The 22238-nt window shown below is 37.2% G+C and overlaps 1 protein-coding gene across 1 annotated transcript in view; it reads right to left on the bottom strand.

Moving 5' to 3' along the window:
* dgkb (diacylglycerol kinase, beta) overlaps positions 1–22238 on the bottom strand; it is an 85740-nt gene that overhangs the window by 26486 nt on the left and 37016 nt on the right. Inside the window, exons 13-20 of the mRNA XM_084944160.1 lie at positions 22089–22187; positions 20253–20354; positions 17570–17643; positions 16881–16955; positions 14546–14631; positions 13759–13848; positions 12440–12600; positions 4153–4217 (exon numbers count right to left, since the gene is read on the bottom strand). Coding sequence (XP_084800286.1) covers positions 4153–4217; positions 12440–12600; positions 13759–13848; positions 14546–14631; positions 16881–16955; positions 17570–17643; positions 20253–20354; positions 22089–22187 — 752 coding nt within the window. The remainder of the gene's footprint in view (positions 1–4152; positions 4218–12439; positions 12601–13758; positions 13849–14545; positions 14632–16880; positions 16956–17569; positions 17644–20252; positions 20355–22088; positions 22188–22238) is intronic.

The following is a 22238-nucleotide window of genomic DNA, read 5'->3' as shown; positions in this document are numbered from 1 at the left end:
TGATGTCTCATACGTTACTTTTTATTACATATCGTGACCTGGAAACTAAATCTAGAGCAAAGGCAAAGCATCAAAAAGGATGACAGATAAACAATGGCTACATTTTAAATATCAGTATTAAGACGACATTCTTAGGTTTGCATTGAAGTTTATTAACCGGGGATTTATAAAACTGCAGATTTTGCTTGTATTCTTAAAGTGATATCAAAAGAGAAGTACATTCATCTGTTTATCAACAGAAGTATCTAATTAACCAATAGCATGGTATAAATTCAGAGGATTTAGGCATGTAGACATGGTCAAAACAACCTGCTGAAGCTTAAACAAAGCATTAGAATGGCAAAGACAAAAGATTCAAATGTCAATGTCAGATGGGCTAATCTGACTATTTCAGAAACTGCTGATCAACTGGGAATTTCCCACACAACCATGTTTAGGGTTTACAGAGAATGGTCCAGAAAGAAGAAACTATGAAGTGAGTGATAGTTCTCTGGGTAAAAATACCACTTTCTGATATCAGAGGTCAGAGCAAAGCTCAAATAATTTTAAACTGGTTTAAACTCAAATGCCCTCTACAGTCACCAGATATTAGTCCAATTAGGACCTTTATGATGTGACGGAATGGGAGATTCCCATCACAGGGTGTGTAGCTGACAAATTTACAGCTTCTATGTGATACTATCATGTCAATATGGACCCAAATCTCTAAGAAGGTTTCTAGCACCTTGTCGAATCTTTGCTGTGAAGAATTAAAGCAAAACAAGGGGGTTAAAATGAAATGAGTAGAAAGGACAATAAATCATTTTTTAGGATAAGACAACCTTTATTAGTCCCACACGTGGGAAATTTGTTAATTTGTTGTCTTATTTTAGTGACAATTAAGAACTCCTTTAATTTAAGAATCACAAAAATTATAATTATACTATAAAAAATATAGCATGCATATTAAACACCGAAAAAGGAATATTTCAATTTTATTTAAACATCATCTGTTAAGAGTTAATCAGTTATAACAGAAATGAAAACCATATGTTGCATCGTCTCAGCTCTAAAGATCGTGTGCACCTTGTGTGTATATTTTATATGAAACCCAACAAAAACAAAGAAAATTGGATCTTTCTAAACTTATTTCGTAGTAACAATGCTTCCATTTTCTTTTTATTGAAATATTGCTTACAAGGTATATTCACGTTACTTTTTTATTTTAAAGCAAACTGTAAGTATCATTACATATCTCTGTATAGTGACAAATGTTTAAGAGAAACCTTAAAGTGAATTAATATATTAAATCAGTTTCATGATTTTTGAATACTGTTAAAAACATTGTACTTGCTCAGTCTTCTTTAACTCGCTTTGCACCAACGCCTACTTAATAACAGTGGAATGAAGTCTTCCCCTCAAGACATGCAACCCTTTGCTTCAGTTGTCATAGAAGTTCCTGAAAAAGAGCTTCCAGCTGCAGGAAAATGACTCAGTGATAAGTTGCAATATACTTCCAATGGACATAAGCCCTTTGGACAAATCTAACAAAATCTATGCTACCTTGAAAAACTATAATCATGCATTATTGAATTGGCAAGGATAGTGTGTAATAGAGAGATCCTAAACTCATTCCCCTGTGTGAATTATTAATTGAATTCAAATAACAGACAGAATAATTTTCTTAAAATATCTCAATCATTTTTCACTAGGGCTTAAGATGGGGTAAAACAACAGTGATGCAGTCTGTATGCCTAAAATGTAGACGCACAATGTGATGGAGTGTGATAAACAGGAAAATAATTTACCAGCATCTGCAAAGGATGTGGCACCATGTTGGAGTGGATGATGACCACATAACACCCTCTTTGTTTAATGAGGAAATTCAGAGTTGATATAGTCCTTTCTTGCTTGCTGGCTCTTTTCCAACATGGTGCCACATCTGTCGTAATCATTGTCAGCATTGACTAACAGGCCCGTGTTTATTTGAAACCCCCTTTACTTCCGCTTGGACCATTTCACTGGCTTATCTGCATGTTCGTGCAGCAGAAGAATAGCTGGCTAAATGTTGTACTAAGGCCAGAGTAAAATATGATAATGAGTACAAATGGGATTATTAGGAGGCTGTGTGTCATCAGTCTGACTGATCCATGATGTCAAACTAGCCAAGCAAATTCAATTAGGCCTGCAATTACTCCCTGGCGCTAGTGGAGATGTATTGGAGATGTTAAATATTGATGGAAACATAGATGCCACATTTTTTCATCTCCAAAGGTGAACGCATCTCCTCAAGGTAATCACAAATGCTAAACATGTAGCCTGTCCATTCATCCTGCTGAGAAGAAACATGTTGTGCTGTCATAAAAAGGGTCAAACAGAGGTTCTGCAAATGCACTGCAGGTTTATTTAGACTGTGAAAAATGCACGATTTGATTTCTCTGATATTTTCTTTTTATGTTTTATGAACTTGAGATTTATTTACGTTGAGCTTGTTGGTAGAAATGATCTATCATAATGTCCTTCTTTTTTGTACCAACATATATAAGAATAAAGGTGGAGGAGTTTGTTGTTAGACATGGGTGGTAGATGAAAAAAATTTGAACCTTGCAATGTCACATAATAGCTTTTATTCCAAGAAAGAAATAAACAAGATACTAGATAATCACAAACCCTGTACTTTTGCAATCACTGCCGCACTCATTAAATGATGGTGTACCATCCAAAAATAGGCAGGGGGTCCAATACAAGTTATAAGTGAGACAGATTTTTCCCTTGATTCCCTTCACTAGCAAATTACAATGATACAGATCAACAATACTGTGCAAACGTCTTAAGTCACCTTTCCTTTCTTGATATTTAAAAGGAAAATGTGAAATGGGTGTAGCAATTTGGTATGAAAACCTTGATTCTTCACTGTCTGAACTCTCTTACACAAACTTTCTTGTAATTTCTTAAAGCAGCCTTCAGGAACAATTTTCCAGGCTTCTTGAAGGACATTCAAATGTCTTCTTTGGATGTCAGCTGCTTTTTATTCCATTTTGTCAAGATGACCCCACATGGTGTGCGCTCTGGGGAGGCCAGTCCATGACTGATGATGCTTTTTTGTGTGTTTTGGGGATTACGGTCATGCAACAGTAGGTGGATCAATTGAAAGGATAGATGTATATCTCAGGTCCTGTGGTCCTGACTTTCAGATACTGTTCCTGCACTGTGGATAGTTTTTACCCTTGAAATTTGCCATTTCCATTTCCTTCTAGTTGAGGACACTACTGGGGGACACCACATGCCAAGATATATATCTCAGCATGTCCATGCTTTAGTTTTCAGGTAGTAACTCTCTCGGAATCACCCCATTGGTGCAATAATTATGCCTAATATTATGTCAAACTGTTTTATCTTAGCTTAAGAAATGGGAACAAAGACCGCAAAGTGTGTAAAGATACAATTTAAAAAATTGCTTCTTTGTTAAGCTGTCTTTCAGAGGATGCTAGTTTTCATTTTGCAGAAAAAAGGTGTCAGACACAATCAGTCAATGTCTAAAAAACAAACAAACAAAAAACAAAACAAATGAACAAACAAACAAAAAACCCTCTCCTAAAAACAAAAACCCTAAAAACCTTTTAAAGACCTTTAGAAAGACTAGAGAACTATTGCTATTTAATAAATTACCAGACAATCTAGCACATAGTGAAACAGGAAGAGCACAGTGAGGCCATAAAACTTCCGTAGTGCTAGGATTGTATGGACAAGTTAGTGAAGAGAGTGCTAGGTAAACCCAAACCAGACAATAGATCTCTACCATTCATAGTAACGTCCAAAACAAACTGTATGTATTAACTGCAGTCAGTATTTTCAAAAAAACAATGCAACAAAAGGATGTTTCAAACAATGCCTGTTTGGGTACATCTACAAAATAGTGGTCCAGCTGAAAAACTGGGGAACCACTGATCAATATGTTTGTTAAGAGATATTGATTTTAAGCAGGGCCCCTCTTTGAGGATTTTGCATGTTAAGTTGATTGGTGATTTGAATTTAGCCATAGATGTGGATGTGACAGGGAATGGTTGTCTGTCTCTCTGGGTGAGCCCTGCCATTTACTGGTCCAGGATGTGCAATGCCTCTTGTCCAATGGCAATAGCTCCAATGGCCCAAAAGAACAAAACAGAAACATACCTGCTGTTAAACTTCTCAGGGTGCTTCTCTCTCATAACATGGAAACGATGTGCGATTGAGGCATCCTGAAAGAGACAATAAAATCGTATGTTTTATTGAAGCAAGTTGGTGTAATAGTTTAACAACAGATCATAAGTGAATTACAGTCTTGCAACCTCTAGTTTTGGACACTTTAGTGTATGGAACTCTAGGTAAAAAAATGTATTAATTAATAAATAAGCTCTTCTCTACAACAAAGTATTAGGACCTCATTAAGAAAAAAATGTAATTAGGATTTTTAGGTTAAAGTCAAAATTCTGAGAATAAAATCAAAAATCTATTTTGAGAAAAAAGTCGAAAGGTGGAGCTTACAGTTGTTCTTTCAAGACAAACTGCCAGTTTTAGTAAGAAGGAAGGAAATGATTTCCCTTTTAGCACATAAACACAGTGCGGTGATAAAGTGTAAGGACTTTGAAAAGATGGTGCAGAAAGCTGCAAATGGTCAGATGGAAAAAACCACACAAAGTTGGAAGAGTGGATTTGTACGAAATGAAATGACTGGTAATGGACAGATGCGAGGTTATTGATGGTTACACCCTCGTGCAATAAAGAGGATGTATGTTGTATCACAAAACGGCAGATCAATTTGTTTCACTAAATCATCCACACAAGGCATTTTGTAGAGGGTACAGTCTTGAAAAAACAACTGTAATCACCACATTTCAAATTTTTTCTCTTTAATATATCTTTAATATTTTTTTTTAATGTGGCCCTAATAATCCTTTGTACTCATGTCATTACAACAATTAATAGCATGCAAAATTTTATTACGTTAAAGTTTAAATTTATGTCAGCTGATATTTGGAGATGGTAGTTTACTCCACACTTCTCAAACATTGCAGGCACATCTTGGATGTCCATGGTGTTTATCGCTATAAGATTACAGGAGCTGTAGTACACAGAAGGTTGCTAAGCTTTGGATGAAGTTGACAGAGACCCTGATGAAAACATGCTGCTTCCATACGGGCTAATTAATTAAACACATACTGCTCCTAACCACCCTACAGGAAGCTGCTGAAACCTCAGCAACCAAGTTGTTTTCTTTCTCTGTATGTCACTCACCACTCTTCTCTCTGCAGTTCAGATTTTCTCCAATCTACTTCTAAACCTAAATACCTATAATCACTCATCATTCTCTCACATGACAAAGGTTTTTGTTGATTAATAACAATAACATTTTGAATATTGCACAGTTTTTCATAAAATCACAATGCAGTCAAAGGTACTTTTAAATAAACGATTTAAATGTATATGAAGTGTTTCATTTTAGTTTACCTGTAATCTCATTTTTGAAATGGAAAAAAAAGACTACTGCCTACTAATAAATTTCCCTTCACAGTAGTATACTTTCTTTGTATTAACCTGGGCATTAACTGTTTAAATGTACTGGAGCACAGCACCACAGTTTGAGTTAAAATATATTGGATATTTTAATATCAAAGAGCATTTGTGCAAAAATGCTAAACAGGGTATTTAATCGGAACACCAGTAAGCAGGTGAACATGACATATGAACTCAAATATGCCGTAAAGTATGCACAAAACCTCTCAGGGCGTGAGGCCTGACTCTAATGAAGGAAAAACATAAATTTCCTTTAATTTACACTTCCAAGTCCGTGTCAGCAGAAAAACGTGTACTGGCCTTTGTGAAAAACTCTGATGAAAACTTATCTTGCTCTGAAGACATCTCAAGAAAGAGTGAGGGAAAAGTTGCTGTAAACTTTCTGGGCTTGTTCCTCGCCCCCCCTCCGCTGAAGCAATCTGTTTTGACCCACTCCATTTTGAGTGGCACTATTGAAACAGCACCTACAGGGAGGACCCCCTGCTAGCTCTCTGTACAGAAATTTAGAAGAAGCCAAAAGAGAAAAATCAATGGAGTTTCTCTTGATGTCTCTTCAAGACGCTGTAAGCAGAAGACCAAAAGATTTCTTCAAGATCCCCGCAGACTCGCCTCACACTTCCATCGTGAGCAAGAAAGGTGAGGTGATGGATATATCTGAGAGATTGTAACTTGATTTTCTTACAAACAGGACAATAGCTGCAAACAAGAGAGCAAAAGCCAGGAGAGGTTGTCTCCCCTTTGGTTTGGGTCTATTATCTGAGATCTGTACAAGTGGAGCTGTGGCTTTGCAACAGTAAACAGCGATTTCAAGCAACCCAGAGTGAATAAAGCACTTTGTCGTTCTACATTGCTGTACTGTTTGTTTGCTTTAAATTAAAAAACTTAAAAAAGAAACACTCTAATGCTCCTATAACCAAAATACAGAACATTTACAGTATTCACATATAGTATATATAACAAAATATAATTTTATCTGTACAAATGTTTGATAAAAACATGAAAAATGTTCAAAGTCATATACAAATTTACACAGAAAAGCAAAACCTCTATCAAAACAAAAACAAAAATATTATTATATTAGCTTTGATTTATTTAATTTTTTTTTTTATTCAGAAACACAAATAAAAATAGAAAACAAATAGAAACAACCCCACCTGGAAAGCTTCTGAAACAAAATCACTTTGTGCTTTTGATGTTTTGTTTTACCTCCTAAATTATTTTGTGAAAATCAATTTGGACCAATCTAAAATATAAAATTGAAATTTGCGAATTACAATACTGTAATATTCTGAATATAAAATTATTTTCTTTCCATTCTTGTAATAAATTACAAGTGAACAGCAGGTGAATAGCTATTTTTTTCTTCCTTGCCCATTGTTTTATTTTTTAAATTATTCACTATACACCATGCTAATACACCAGCGTGCACTGCACATCTCGGTCAAGGGTACGTTCAAAATGTGTGCAGTATAAAATGACAAAATTGTTTCAGGGTTCTTTTTTGCGCCAAACACGACTTATCAAGAAATATCTTTTCGTTTCAATGGGTTTCAAATGTTTAATTAATATCTAATTATGTCTATCTAAGCAGAATTTAATAAATAACTTTTAAAAATTGCTGTAAGTTACAAAGAGCTTTCTTGGTTGAGTGTAATTTTAGCTGTTCTGCAAAACTGAGTTGAAAAAAAAAGTTAGTTAGTTAGTTAAGCTGTTGTGTTTGTCTAACTGGATACATTTTACTAGTTTTCTGACTGTATGTGTAAAAACAACACAATAAAACACCAATATGACAGGAGTAGTGGGCCAAACCTTGAATACATGTATGACACATTCTTATGCACTGACCCCCTCACAGGTCTGATGCGCCGTCAGCTCACTCACCCCCCCCCCCCCCCCTTCACCCCCAGCTGCCCTCAAATAATTACCAATGTAAAAATCTGGCACCCAAATTAATACAGGACATGTGTAATGTCCTCTCATAGCTCAAAGTTTAGTCCAATTATGAGTGGGCTTCAGCGGTTTGATGTGCCTTTCACTACAGTGGAGAGTAATGGCTTTGACAGGAGTGCCAGGGTCATTAGGGCGACTGACTGCATTATGGTAGCGGAGTGCGCTCAGTGATTAGTTCTGTCTCTCACCCCTGGCCCTGATTGAGATCATTACACTTCACGTCACTTCCACATCCTCCCAAAGGGATGGCGTCATTAATTCTCAATCCAACTGGGCCATGGCAGAAGGTTAGGCTGGAAAAATTCAAGAAAAAGAAAGAAGAAGAAATACCTGTGCTGTGGGACAAGAATGAGATCAGATAAAGTATTGTTCTTTTGTTCTTCGGTTACTATAACGCATTATTGGTGACTGACCAGTATCAGAGCAGTCAGTCACGTTTAAACACCTCTGGCCTTTATTACAAGGGGACATAAGAAAGAAAGACAGGAAATGCACAAAGAGATGATGGCCAAAATCTGTCTGGTATGTGCCATAACCACTCTGCTTTTAGGATCCTCCAAATGGATCCTAAAATGAATACAAATTTAAAAGGACTCATGGAAATGACTTCCAAGCATATGTTGCCAGTGACAGTCATCGTCCGAGTTGGCTGCTATTGCTGATCTTTTGATTTCAACAGTGTCATTACAGAAACAATCTACTCTTCATCTGCATAATCTCTGAAGTAATTATTAGCTTGACTTGTCGCATAATCTTTAATGTAATTCTCTCATTCAACGGAAAGCAAAAAAATTGATGCAAACAAAATATTGTATCACACTCAAATCCATAGAGACCTCAAAGTCTTCTTAATCCCCCACAAACAACTTCATTTGTCATCATCGCGCCCACTGTATACTAATCCCACCAACAGAGCAAAGACAATAGGGGTTATAATGAGTTTATGAGCCAAAGATGTCAGGCCAAAGACGTTTTCTCTCAATGTTTGCTTCAACAAGAAGCAATCATTAAAGCATTAAAACTTCACGTTTTTTTAGAGTACTGCATGTTTGGTTGACTGCACGTACTAACATTAAAACCCACCACATTTTGAGCAAAATTATGCATCTTTATGTTTCAGTCACACAAGCCTAAAAACAGGATGGCAGCCTCCTTGCAACTAGGAAAAATCAATGGTAACCTGGTGACTACACTGAAGATTGTCACATTTGGCAATCAACTGCGAGTAATTGCTGCGACCAACTGGTCACCTAGAGGTTGCGTGTGAGACCCTACTTTGGATTGCACAGGTCACAATTATTTGGAAGGGAACCTGACTCCCAGTAATTGGTGAGTCAATACGGGACTTGAGTCAACTAGTTATCAAATGGTTTTACTCTGCACGATCTGATATCGTCGTGTTGGTGTTGTTCCCAGATCATCATACTAAATGTTGTTCCAGGATCAACATTGCAAGTGACCAATCAGAATGTTGTGACGTCATACTTTTGCGACTTCGGGAAAAAACGCTGTAAAACAAAAAACTGTACTTAAGCTGCGAGAAACCGCCTCTGTCCGCCGATCAACGGACCCTGACCCTAACCCTGACCTTAACCCTAACCCTTTAATAAACGGTAAGCAGAACTGATATTGTCCTTGCAACATTGGAATTTCATAAATGCACGAATGGGCGCGCAAAAGAATAACGTCACAAGAATGTGACTGGTCACTTGCAATGTTGAACCTGGAACAACATTTTCATGATGATGTGGGAACAACACCAACACGACGATATCAGATCATCCGTTTTACTCTAGTTATAGTTCTATATAATAGCAAGGTTGCAGAGCACCACAGTCTGAAGTTAAATTGCCAACCTGCACCTAGTCTGTCATTGTCTGCAATACATTTGTTATTTTTGCCAATTTATTACTGTTAGTCACCAGATTATATAAACACATTTGATGCAGTTGACAACTTGCCCTCATTCAGGGTCAAACTGATAGTAGACTGACTCTGTTTTATTGGTTTGACACACCAAAGTCGCTTTGAAGATGACAACTGGCTGTGAGTGGTAACAGACCTGGTCCTTCCCTTCAAAGCAACCATTTCAAAGGCAACAAGATCACAAAGTTATTGCACACAATTGCAAATATTTTGGTTGAGTTGCAGTCTCCAATCACTGTTTTCTCTATCACTTAAGTTAAATGTTCAGTGAAAAAGAATGAAACCCAACTCTACGACTGCTCAAAGCTACATGTTGCACCTTTAAAACAATCGCAGTCTTGCCAATGCATAAGTATCAAAAATTTCTTGAATGACCACTTTTAGGTACCAAAAAGAGAGTTAACATCAGTTTTGAAATTCGAAGCAAGAAATAAAAATGTCCGCCTGGCAGGTTGGGAAAAAAAGAAGAAAAAACTGTTTTATCTTAACTCTTTGGGGGTGAATTTTTGTGCAGTATAACTCACTTTTTAAAATGCATTAAGAGTTAATGTTATGCATTGTTAGGTAACAGGTCAGCGTTGACACACCTGGCTACATGGATTCTGCTACTAAATTGTGTTACTGATACATTAGCAGCTACTTATGTCTGCATGATGCATGCATATAGGGTATTGATACACTTTGCTAACAAAGATAGCAAGTGTTAACTTTAGTTGACTTAGTACTCTACCCTCGCATTCAAACATAGTCACTTCTGACTTTGAAGAAAAAAGATCATGGTGCACAGTTGCAGCTAGTATGAGAGGACACAAAACAAAAGATGGCTTCACAGTAGTAACAACAATCTTTTGTACATTCTGTGTTTTTTAAAAAGGCCCATTTGCATTTGGCTGAATGTTGTTTTTACCATCAACAATCTCCATTACAATCAAGTAGACAAAAATGTACCATTTTAACATAATGATGAAAAATGCTAATATATAAATGATATTATATAATTTGATAGCAATACATTTATTTTCTTGTTTGTGATCGCCTTTTTCAGAAGTCGATCTTTGAATGTTCACTTATTTGTTGTTTCTGAAAATGTTACACAAATAAATCTGACTTGAAAGTTCTCCAAATGAAGCAGCAGATGAAGTAACTTGTGTGTCTGACATTTATGCTAGGCTATTAATGCATTTGAACATTTGGATGAATGCTCTGGGATGTATTTCAAACTGTTACCACTTCCCCCTGAACACATCACCATATGTTCATCACTGTAGACAGATTACAGCTATTGTTCTCCTTTATCACAATGTTAACAAGACCCGTCCTCTAATATCCTCAAACATCGTCATTAAGAGCCCAGGGCTGGAGGTGTTATTCAACTAACATTTCTAGGGCCATGCATCACTTATGTCCCTGCCATGGTCTCTACAAATCTGACAAACCCGAGCGACTCCCTCCTCTACCACCTGTAAATGTCAATTACCATATTTCCCCCTGACATTTATCAGTAATGGCTAACACGAGCTACGTGAAATCAGTGTCATTATGGTGCTGATGGACAGGGGAGGTGCGAATGGATGCGTAACTTCATGCAAATACACAACAGGCCCTGTTTATCGATCAGAGATGGTAGAGGTTTGAGCACATCTCAATAAAGGCCTAACCACAATGTGATCACAACAAATAAATTGACTGATTAGGCTGTTACTGCATGTACTCCACTCGCTGTTCTACCTTCTGTATTCAACCTTCCATAACAGTCAGAAAGAAGAATTATTGAGAGAGGAATTTTAATTTTGAGCACAGGAGTCCACACGTTAGCAGCTATTTCTATTTTTTTTTTTCTAGGTTAAACTGTCTACTGGTATCATTCTTTGTCTGAGACTCTTTCTTACAAAGACTAAACTGTCCTTTGGTGTGTAAGGCGTAAAAAGGTGCCATATTCACATTCTCTCAGCAGCGCACAAGTGATAAATTGTCTCCACATACAGAGAGCCTTTACAGTATTTCAGCACAACACTTTCAATGCTTCCCATTCACCTGTTTACACATGCTCACACACCAATGGCCCTGGCCTCCCAGCAGAAACAGCTTGAGGTTCAGTATCTTGCTAAAGGTGAGGATCAAACAATCAACCCTGTGATTAGTGGACAGCACATTCTATTACCCACGCGAGCCCCACAAGGAAATTTATATTGCAACTGGTTCATCGTTGAGAGTCTTTATTGTGGTAGTTTTTATTGTTTATTATTATGTCTTGCATTGTGATATAAGCGTGTTAAAGCCTTTACACCCAACCTGGGAATGCAGCATCTATATAAGTTAAAATTGTAATCTTATTATTAGTAGTATTTATATTTCAACACATCACTTTACACATTGAGCCTAAGGTTGAAGTTTTGGTTTTCATTGTAGTTTTTTTCCAGCTAAAGCTAAAGTACTTTTTAAACCCATAAAATCTTTAATTTTATCTTAATTTGCACATTGCCTTTTTTTTTACACATCGTTCTTTGTTTTTATAGTCTTAGCAAGTTTACTTATTCATAGATTTTTTTTGTTTCAATCAAAAACAGTCAAAATATTTACGTTGCTGATTTTGATTATTAAAAATGTGTGAAGAAATAACACCAAAATCCCTGAGAATATGCAGATGCTAAACAGTTTACTGCTTTTTCTTTTGTTTGTTTCAACACAAGAGTCACATCTGACACCTAGAACGTGAGACTTACCCCAATCCCCTTCACAAGCAGGTGTTTTTGTAGTGAGAGGCATCATGCAATTGCTAAGCAACATGCAATTAGCTGCCATTTGTGTGTGTGCAGAAACAATTATACATAAAATCAAATACAAAGACTATTTACATCTAAATGTATTTAATGTGGACATCCTGTTTTTTTTCTTCAGCACTAAACATTATTAAATACTGTTCAAAGTGAGAAGATCTGACAAAGGGTATTACATCAAAATCATATAACATAAAATACCAAGTTAAAACAAAAGGTATCTTTGCTCCTTATTGTCTCAGTGTTCAACTTACCACTCCAATGGAAAAGTAGTTGTTTATAATGCTGTAAGGCACTGGGTCCCCTCGCTCTTCCTTGTCTGTGGGTGTGACATCAATCTTCCAGCGATCCAGCATCACCTCTGTACTGTTCTCAATGTCCCGCAGGATCTTAAGGAGGCTTTCTCCCTCATAGCCTCAGGAAGAATAAGATGAGACAAGTGAGATGTTAAAATGGGTCTAGAATATCTCGTGCCACATGACTGACACTTTGCAAACACAGGTGCATGGGCAAATACACGAAAATACAAGTGAGTTTCCAAATATTTTTTATACATGCATATAGACAATTTACTTCCAGTATTACTCAATTTTCTTACTTATACTTAATGATTTTGTTATTATAAAATCCTTAGGTTATATTGTGTTGTACATTTTTGTTTGTTCTTTATTTGGTATTTTGACCTATTGTGAAAAAATTAAGTCAGTTTACAAGTGCCAAAAACGGCATTTCCTTTTGAGGCTGGATCCAAAGTGAGTTAAAAATTGCCTCACTTACAGCAGAAAAAAAAATGTCTACAGCCTAGTTGGAAAAAAAAAAACCCCAGTTCTGGTCTCAAAGTTTAATTTCTATATTCATTTCAAATGTGAACTCCCCATATAAATAAGTTTTTCTAGAGATGTAGCAGCTTTGAATAAAAACGGCCAAAACAGCATTTTTTAATGCTTGTGAAATATAGAATACAAATCTATAAATTCCTGAGCAGTAAAACAGACTAACACACTGTGTGGGCAGCTTTGGCTAAGGTTATTTATTTATTTATTGTTGAATGTGCTTTATTTAGGTGATATTGGTCTCTGTACAATTCTCCAATACATCCACCTCAGCTGGTCATGACAGATGGCTGAGCCTGGTTCTGCTTGAGGTTTTTTTTTCCTGTTAAAAGGGAGTTTTTCCTTCTGCATGTCTCTAAGTGCTTGCCCATGAACTCAAAGCAGTCTCTTAAAATAAATAAATAAATAACTTTTTTTTTTTTTTTTAAAAAAGCAGCTTTTCTTTGTTTTATATAATTGAATATTTATGTATTTGCCTGGAAAGTACAAAACATGTAGACATCACTCTGGGCATTCCACTGTTTGCTCTATTTAATCAGTTAATTTGCATATTATTTTTAGAGCACCAAATAAAGTAATTATTAGTTTTAGCCACATTGATGTTCCAGAATAATTAGAGCATTACAAACAATATTAACACTGGATTTCTAATGCAGGACATTTATACCTCTACCTTTCACTACAGCAAAGGGATGTGAGGCCATGTTGTTGACTGTTATGTATCTGTTTTCTGTCAGTACCTCCTCCCCATCGCAGACATCTTGCCAGGTCGTTGCCCGTGCCAAGAGGAAGTATACACACAGGGGGGTTCTTGTCCAGGTTGGCCTTATCTAGAGCAGCAGGACAAATATCACAACAAGGTGTGAAACAAGGCCAAACCAAGAAAACAAACTCACTGCAAGAACTTGCAAAGAAACCATCAAATCCCTTTTTCAGCCCAACTAGTAATACTAGAAGTCAACATGAATGTCCAGTTGTACAGTCTATTTCAAGAGGCACATTTTGCCTGACAGTTATTACCTCTCTTTGTTTTGATTGATAAAAAATTGAGGCAATTTTTGAGAGCCCAAACAAGTAACACATCTTCAAGACCAAACAGAGAAGGCCGGGTGTTTTTTTTCCCCTTCAAATGATGACTAATATGTTGTTTTCCAACTCACGTAATCATCCCATTTTACCACCTCTGAATACACAGGCTTGGATGTAATGAAAGTGTTCATATACAACCCATTTATTACACTTTACCATTTCAGGCTGGACAACAAGAGTGCTGCAGCCTTTGAAAAATAATAAAAACAAAGGCAATTTTGCCAAAAAAGGAAATGGGGTGTTTAAGTGCTACAGTACTATGTTTATTACTTTACAGGTAACTGAATGCAGTATGTGCACATGTACTGTAGCACCTCAGAAGGCTTGCAGTTTTTTTTTTTTTTTTTTTTTTTTTTTTTTGAAATGAACATGAGGACCAAATTCTTGGCAAAGTTGTGACAAAATAAAAAAAAACTTGAAAAGTAGCATATTCTGTACCAATGAAGTCCAGGATCCAGCCCACAGTGCCATCACCTCCACAGGCCAACACTCTGAAATCAGGAACATCTCTGAAGAAATTCAACCTGTAACAAACGTCTTACTTTTAGATGTCTTGCACTGGTTACAGAAGATATCTTTTATCTTCAGTTTTCCCTGAACATAATTGAAAATGATTTTAAAAGTTAAGGTGCATTAAAATGTCTCTTTTTTCAGTCTTTCTTGCGTTTAAAATTCACATGACACAGACACGGTGTGCATATTATGAGCATATTTTTGAGCCTACTGCAACAGCACACTGCTTCACTGCAAACCCCCATCTAATCCCACAAAATAACACATGTCGCATTGATAATTATTCATTCAGTGAGCTAGCCTGCCTGTTCGAGGCCTAATTGGATCATGACAGGCAGTGTTCAGTCCAACTTCTTCCGTTCCTTCACAATAACAAAGCCCTAACTGAATGAGCCAGCCTCCGAGCCTCGTATGGCGGGTAAATGATTCGCTCAATTACTCTCCAACTGGGACCACAAACCATATTAGACGCAAAACAGACGGCCGCAAACATGAAAGGCAACTTTGGGGATATTTAAATACCAAGAAACAAACACTTAATTTGCTGTAATTGCATTATTGAAGCAGCTAATTGACAGCAGTGCGTGCGGCTGCCTCGGCCTGCAGTGTCCGACGGTGACCGTTCACCCTGCTAATGTGTGCTGCAGTGAGTACACTTGACAAAATATTAACAAGGTTAGAGTAGGAGAAGGTCATCTGGAATGTTCTCAACTCTAGGAAGAAGCCACGGATTCGACCCCAGACTGCAGAGGAGAGACAGGTGATGTTTCAGCCACATCAACAGAGAAACAAACAGTGGCCACAAGGTCAGTCCCTAAAACTTGGGAGTTGTGTTGGCACAGTGAAAGCTGTGCCAGTCTAAACCTCGTGGAGGGTTTTTTTTTTTACCCTGTGAGTGCTGCTGTGTATTTATTTTTTATAAGACACAAAGATTCTGTTTTCACATCTAATCAAAGCCAAACAACGTGGCAGCACGACGCTGAAGCATTCCTGTGTGTTTAAACGCTGCTGGACGCAAACAGCAAAGTGGAGAAGCGTTGTGCATGTAAATCATCCATTCATTTTCTTAATCACAAATGTGAACCATAGGAAACCTGGAGCTGCCCACACTACCAGCCTGCAGTGAGCTGCTTGTCTGTATGCGCGATCACATGTGGTATGGCGAGCGTTTCACCTCTCTCTATCCGTCAGTCACTTGTGTCACCAGCTCTGCGTTCAGCCTTATGCATATGGAGTCGCTGCTCGTCAGCATGATGCTATCGTCTCCAGGATTTGTTATGTGTGAACTCACCTCATTTGTGTCTGTTCTGTCTGAGGGAACCGAGTGAGAGGTTTAATGCTACAGGCCTCTCTTGCATGTGATGGTGGTTATTATATGTGGGCAACAACCGAAAACACTACTGGGTGTGTAAACAGAAGGTCATTAGCTGATCTGATTAGTGAGGTAACAAACAAAGGGATGCTTTTAGATTTTGTGTTTTTCCTATCTTTGCTTCTCCTTTTATAAACAGTTCTTTCAATTTTTCCGCAATAATTTATATAAAAAGACAATTTTCTTAATGCAAAGTAACTTACTACAGATACTGCTGCCAGTTATAAAGCTAATAAAGAAAAATTAACACATAAAACAAAAAATATAAAACTAATGCTGAGCATAGTGTATCAGTAAAGAAGTTGTGAATCTTTATTCCTTTTTTCTTGCTTTGTTTATACTATAGTCATTATTATTACTATTTATTATTTCTTCAGTTCTTTAGACATATCATGGCAGTTGTTTTGGGATTTAATAATCTAAGAGCAGTCATGTTCACTTTTTTAATTACATTAGAAAACAATACTCTGATTTTCACGAGTACACTGAAACAGCCTTTTCATTTCTGTTAAGGCTGCTAACGTGCTTTCTGTGTTTATCTGTGGTTATAAGCTACAGTGTTTTTAAATATAATGTTTTTTTTTTTTTTTAACACAAATCATTTTGGAAAATATCTACCTGCTTTTAGGGTTTAGATCTTAGATTGATAAAAGGGCTGCAGATTTTTCCTCTCGCCATATTTATGTGTCTGAAACACTTTAAAAAAGCAAACCTCAATCGTCATATGAGTGTGAAATTTGGATGCTTTAAACATAAAAAAAAGTAACCTGTGAAAAATATATTATATTGACATTTAGCTTCTTTCATGGAAATAATACATTTTTAAAACGGTATCTCACACTACAGATGTGTGAGATATCACTAAAGATGATCTGGTCAACAACGTACCCCGGCATGGGCCCATTTTTAGCCAGGTTGTAGACTTGTCTTGGGTTCAGAAGATACTGGAACTTTCTGTAAATCCTACAGAAGAAATAAATAAAAAAATAACATCGGAAAAAACTAAGAAGCAATGCAAATGTCGCTCTCAAATATCACACATTCGTTTCCACTTCAGGGAATTTAGCCTGTTAAGTGCAAATGCAGTCCAGGGTCCAATCACAATGTAACGAGGCAGTGGACTGGGCAGTGGGATGGGACATACCCAAAGTCCCCTTGAGGAGAAACCATTAGAAAGACTAATTCATTTTAATTTCAATTTCATTATATCAACTGGCTGAAGTCATATTTTGATCTCATAATTTAAACAAATGAGGGCCGGAGTAATAAGGAGTGAATGAATATGTTTCAGTAATAACCCAATTAGCCCTGGGTTAAAGAAGGGGAACCAGCCAGTGACATGACAGTGAGAAGGCTGTCTGAAGCAAGAGTGTGTGTATGTGTGTGTGAGAAAGAAAGAAAAGAGAGCTGACGGCAGAGGCGTCCAGTGCTTTAGGTAAATGTTATTTTGTTTTTATTTGACTGAGCAAGCCTAAAGCACTTGGCGGCCAGAGGCCACGCTGTTGCCTTCCCTCTGCGGCTGAGGAGCGGGGCTTTAGAGGCTTCATGTAGCATGTTGAGACAGATTGTGTACTTACCTCTCTCCCTGCTTCCCCCCGCTCTTCGGATTGACAAACACCAGCAGAGGATGAGTGCCCTCTATTGTTGTGATCTGAATGGGAGATGTCAAAACAAACTGTTGGTGTTTGGAGACTGCAGGATGCTTCACAGGAATTCACTTTCAAGCCATATCCCTCAGAAATTTTGCCAAGTATATACAGCACTTTCAAGGCATGCCAGTCATCTGATTCGTTATATACTGCAGTTTTCCTTTTACCTGGCTGGGATAATGTCTGTGTGTGCTTCATGTTTCTTCGCCCGAGTAAAAACTTAATCTTGGGTTAATTATAATATCTAATTATAAAGGAAGATGGAAGTGATGGAGATTTTAGCCAGTATCTCTGAAACTACATTATACACTATCACAGGTCCCTTGATTTTTGAGGAACTGATACCTTTATTTTTCAAAGAAACCCTGTTTTGCTTTTTTATTGTCAAAAAAAATCATGTATTCATTCTTACTCAAATAATTCAAGTAAATATAGTTTTTCACCGCAGGCGAGTCATTCTCAAATTTACGCCGACCCACTCAGATCTTTCATTGGATATTCAACCAGCAGATGAGCATATGACAAAGGATGTCCTTCATTATTTTTTCCCCCTGGTTCATTTATATCTTTTCCTCATTTTGCTTCATGAGACAATATCTCTGTTAATACTTTTACTACGACCTCATAACAACCGCTCCATTTGAATTCTTTCCCACTAATGATGATGATCAAGAATAGGTCAGAAAATGATGAATAACATCTCATTTTGAAATCCAGTAGGTTCTAGTTTTCTGTTTTACATGTTTTTTAAAGTAGAAATTGGAATGAAAATGTAAAATTCCACTGCAAAATTTTTAATTACAATTTCTTGCAGTATCTTCACTGTCCACCAGTGGGCAATTGCACCACCATTGTAGGTAATTAATACACGTGAACCACAGTGGTTAGAAGCTCCAGGTCCAGGACAATTCCTCAGGATTGCCTCAAAATGAACTACAGCATCTGTGTTTTTGGCAGTAATAAATAGAATAGCATAGAAAGCATTTATTGTCATTACACTACGCAAAACACAAGTGTGGCAGTGCCACTCCTGATTGGTGAATTAAAGTCACAAACACATCACTCACCTTACGTTACAGAAACTAATTCATGTTCTCTTTAAACATTCTGACAATAACAGACCTCTACATCAAAGACAAATAAGCCATATCCTGCTTGATGTTTGAGCATCACTTTTTGATATTTTTTGTCTTGTTTTGTTTTATTTTGGGGGTTTTGTTGACACCAATAAAATGTCAAGCTGACAACAACATTATCCTTAAATACTTTTAAATATTATTTTTAAAGTTTGGGACTATTAAACTCAACTTTTGAATGCAAGCTGTTTTTCTGGCTTCAGAGCCCATAAAGCCCTGTAAATACCTCTGACATAAAAAACAAGAAGTCCTCTATCTTACAGTCAGTCAATACTCAACCTGATACCAAGTACTTATTTGCGACTGCTTTCTAATCAGCCAGACAGTTTGCTTTGAGTGACGTGAGAACGGATTTTCCAGTGTCTCTGAGTGGTAGTGAATCTGTGGACAGGCAGAGCCTGCGATGTCAGAGGCCGATCTCACAAAGCGCCACATAAACAAGCTCTGACTCAGCGGCCCCTGTTTGAATTACCCTTCCTGCAGTTAGTCTGCAACAACTCGCCCAGTGCTCTCCCTGACACAGATGAAGCACTTAACTCCCCCTGCCTGCTATCCCAGCAGGCCAAGGGTGAATTAATGAGCTCCCTGTCCAGTTCAGAGTGATCCATTACTTCCTGTAATTATAAATAATAATCTTGATTATTACGCTGGTTAGCCAGCGAGGAGCATAGATGGATGTGCCTGGGATATGATTCATCATATTTCTCTCTCATCCACGCGTAGACGTGCAGTCGCCACAGACGGCGGCAGGCTTCCATCGCCAACATGCTGGCTGACAGATATTAGAGAGCATCAGGCTGGACAAGACTCTGCCATGAGATACTGATTACCAGCAGGGTCTGCAGAGGCCCATCATACAGAGCTTCATTTAAAAAATCGGTATTCATGAAAAACGGTTTGATTTCTGGATGGGACCTTAAAATAATCTGACTGTATCCAATTTATGGCTGTGCAGAATTTAGCAAGCAAGCTTTTTAACATGTATTTCAGTTTATCTCTGAGTTACTCTTTGTTTTTATTTATTTCAAAATGAGCCTATTTCTTGGCATCCACATAACGTTTCAGATCATATAACCACTTATTCTGCACCTGCACCCCAAATAATCGGACTGTTGTATGTTCGCTTGTTTGTGAAGTGAAGACTTGTGCTTTCACTGGATCAAAACAGATTTTTTCAACTACTAACAGATTTTTCAACTTTTGTAATTTTAAAATAAATTAATGAATCTGAAAATTAAGGATTTATCAACCCCCCTCTCCTCATTGTGGGCCTTTTCAAACTGTGAAGCATAACCTTATTATCAATGAAATATCTAAAAACAAATAAAATACAAAAAAAAAACAACCCCAAAGCATGAATTCTGCACTCACTGTAGTATGGGATTGTGATTAGTAAATAAAAACTATAAAAAATATTAAGGCACAAAACTGTCAAACGTGAAAAAATAAATAGAAAAGCCAGACTCGAGTACAACCTGCAGTCCTTGGCCATCGACTGTGACAGAATTGGCTCTCTGCATCTTTCCTCGGCCTGACTGACTTGACCGAGAGTCCTTCCTCAGTGTAGACTGTCTTTCCTGTGGTCAAAGGTCACACAATTACAAGAGCATTGTTTTTTTCCCCTGCAATTAAATATATATATATATATATATATATATATATATATATATATATATATATATATATATATACATTAGGGGTGCAACAATTCTCGTATCGATACAGTGCTTTCGGTTCAGTACGCATCGAACAATACAAAATTTCAAAATTTTTAATTTATTGTATCAACTTTTCTTCTGACGATGCTGTCTGTGTTGAGCGCAGATCCACTGAGCGCAGCGCAAGCTAGGGAGACAGAAGTTAAGCTTGTTGCAAATGGCAACTGCCTCAATTGAACCTCCCCCACCCTCATTCGGATCTGGCGTTTGGAACTATTTTGGTTTTCATGTGAAGTATGACCCTGAAGGTAAGCGCATCATGGACAAAAGTAAAACAGTATGTCGGATGTGCCACGCAATGCTCAATTACATGGGTGGGAACTAGTGCGTTAGCGCAGTTAGCTCGTTAACGTGTTGACGCCGTGCAGCCCCACGCACAGGGTGATCCGCGGTAACTCGTTAACGGAGATTTGCCGCGTTATGGCGTTAACGTCATTTCAGACTAACGTTGACGGCACTAGTGGGAACACAATGAATATGACTGCACATTTACGCCGACATCATCCTAGTGCAAAGACAAGTGGAAGCAGACAAAAACAACAAGCACACATGCTACAAACTTTACCCGAGTCATTTAGACAGCCGTTAGCACTTGATTCTCCTTATGGGGACCTGATATGTTTAATATGCTGCTGAGAATATACCCCAGAAGAAGCGTATAGTATAGCTTTTATTTTGGAAAGAGCCATTTCTCTGTAATAAACTCTCTTTTCCAAAGATGAGTGATTTCTCGATCAGACAAATTTATTTTTTTTAATTATTTTGTTGTTTCAGCAACATTACATTTAAAAACTGTACTTTTGAGTTAAAATATTTATTTATAATTTTAATAAATGACAAATTAAAAAGGCATGAACATTTTTTTGTATCGAAAAAATATCGAACCGTGACACCAAAGTACATTATTATTATTATTATTGGATAGAATGGTGCATAGGTAAATACATGGTTTACTGCCAGAATTGGAGTGAACTGTGTGTCTAGTATCTGTTGCTGTAAAGTCGTCTCTAGAGACCTGCTATCGTTTTATGACTACAATGACGTGAACAGCTTAGTGTAGGCTGCAGATTTAGTAATCTCTAACATTTTTTTTTTTTTTTTTAGCAGAAAGAAGAAGTCAGAATATAAACTGTCAATCTTAATATTATATATCTGTAATTTCCCAGTAGTTTTCTTATAAGTTCACATTTAATCTGTTGCTAGTTGAAGAATTTTACTGAAAGAAAAGCTTATTTTACATATTGCAACTTACAAATCTGCCATAACCAAATAAAAAGTTACAAACATAAATACAAAACAACGAGGTTATTAATAAAAAATTCATGTTGTAACTTTTTATGTTGGCTTTTGACCTTTTCTGGCAAACTTTCCCCACATAAGTTTAAATGGAGTTTTTATTGAGTAAGTAAGAGTCCTTCCTCGTGAAGCGCACTCATACAATTTTGGAAATAAACTTCTACAAAATAATTTGGTGCCATTTCAGAGCTCAGTGGGAGAACACAGGCTGATGATTGGATCCTCGGGTAACAGTTCCAAACGAGGTCAGGTTCACCGAGCCTCGGGACTGCTGACCCATCAGAAGTGAAGTCTTACCAGGACGATGGGGCAGATTGAGTTGGGGGGCAGGATGTGATCCTTCAGGGGTCCACAGTCACACTCAGGTTTCACATGTGAGGCACACTTGTTATGGAGCTGGAGGAGGTGGCAACCGTTATTAACAACCAACTCGTGTCAATAAGAGCG

Source organism: Perissodus microlepis, chromosome 11 (assembly GCF_051167445.1).
Source record: "Perissodus microlepis isolate ML-2025 ecotype Zambia chromosome 11, ASM5116744v1, whole genome shotgun sequence".
NCBI lineage: Eukaryota > Metazoa > Chordata > Actinopteri > Cichliformes > Cichlidae > Perissodus > Perissodus microlepis.
Note: the sequence above shows the minus strand (reverse complement) of the source record. Positions and strands in the feature narration are given on the sequence as shown.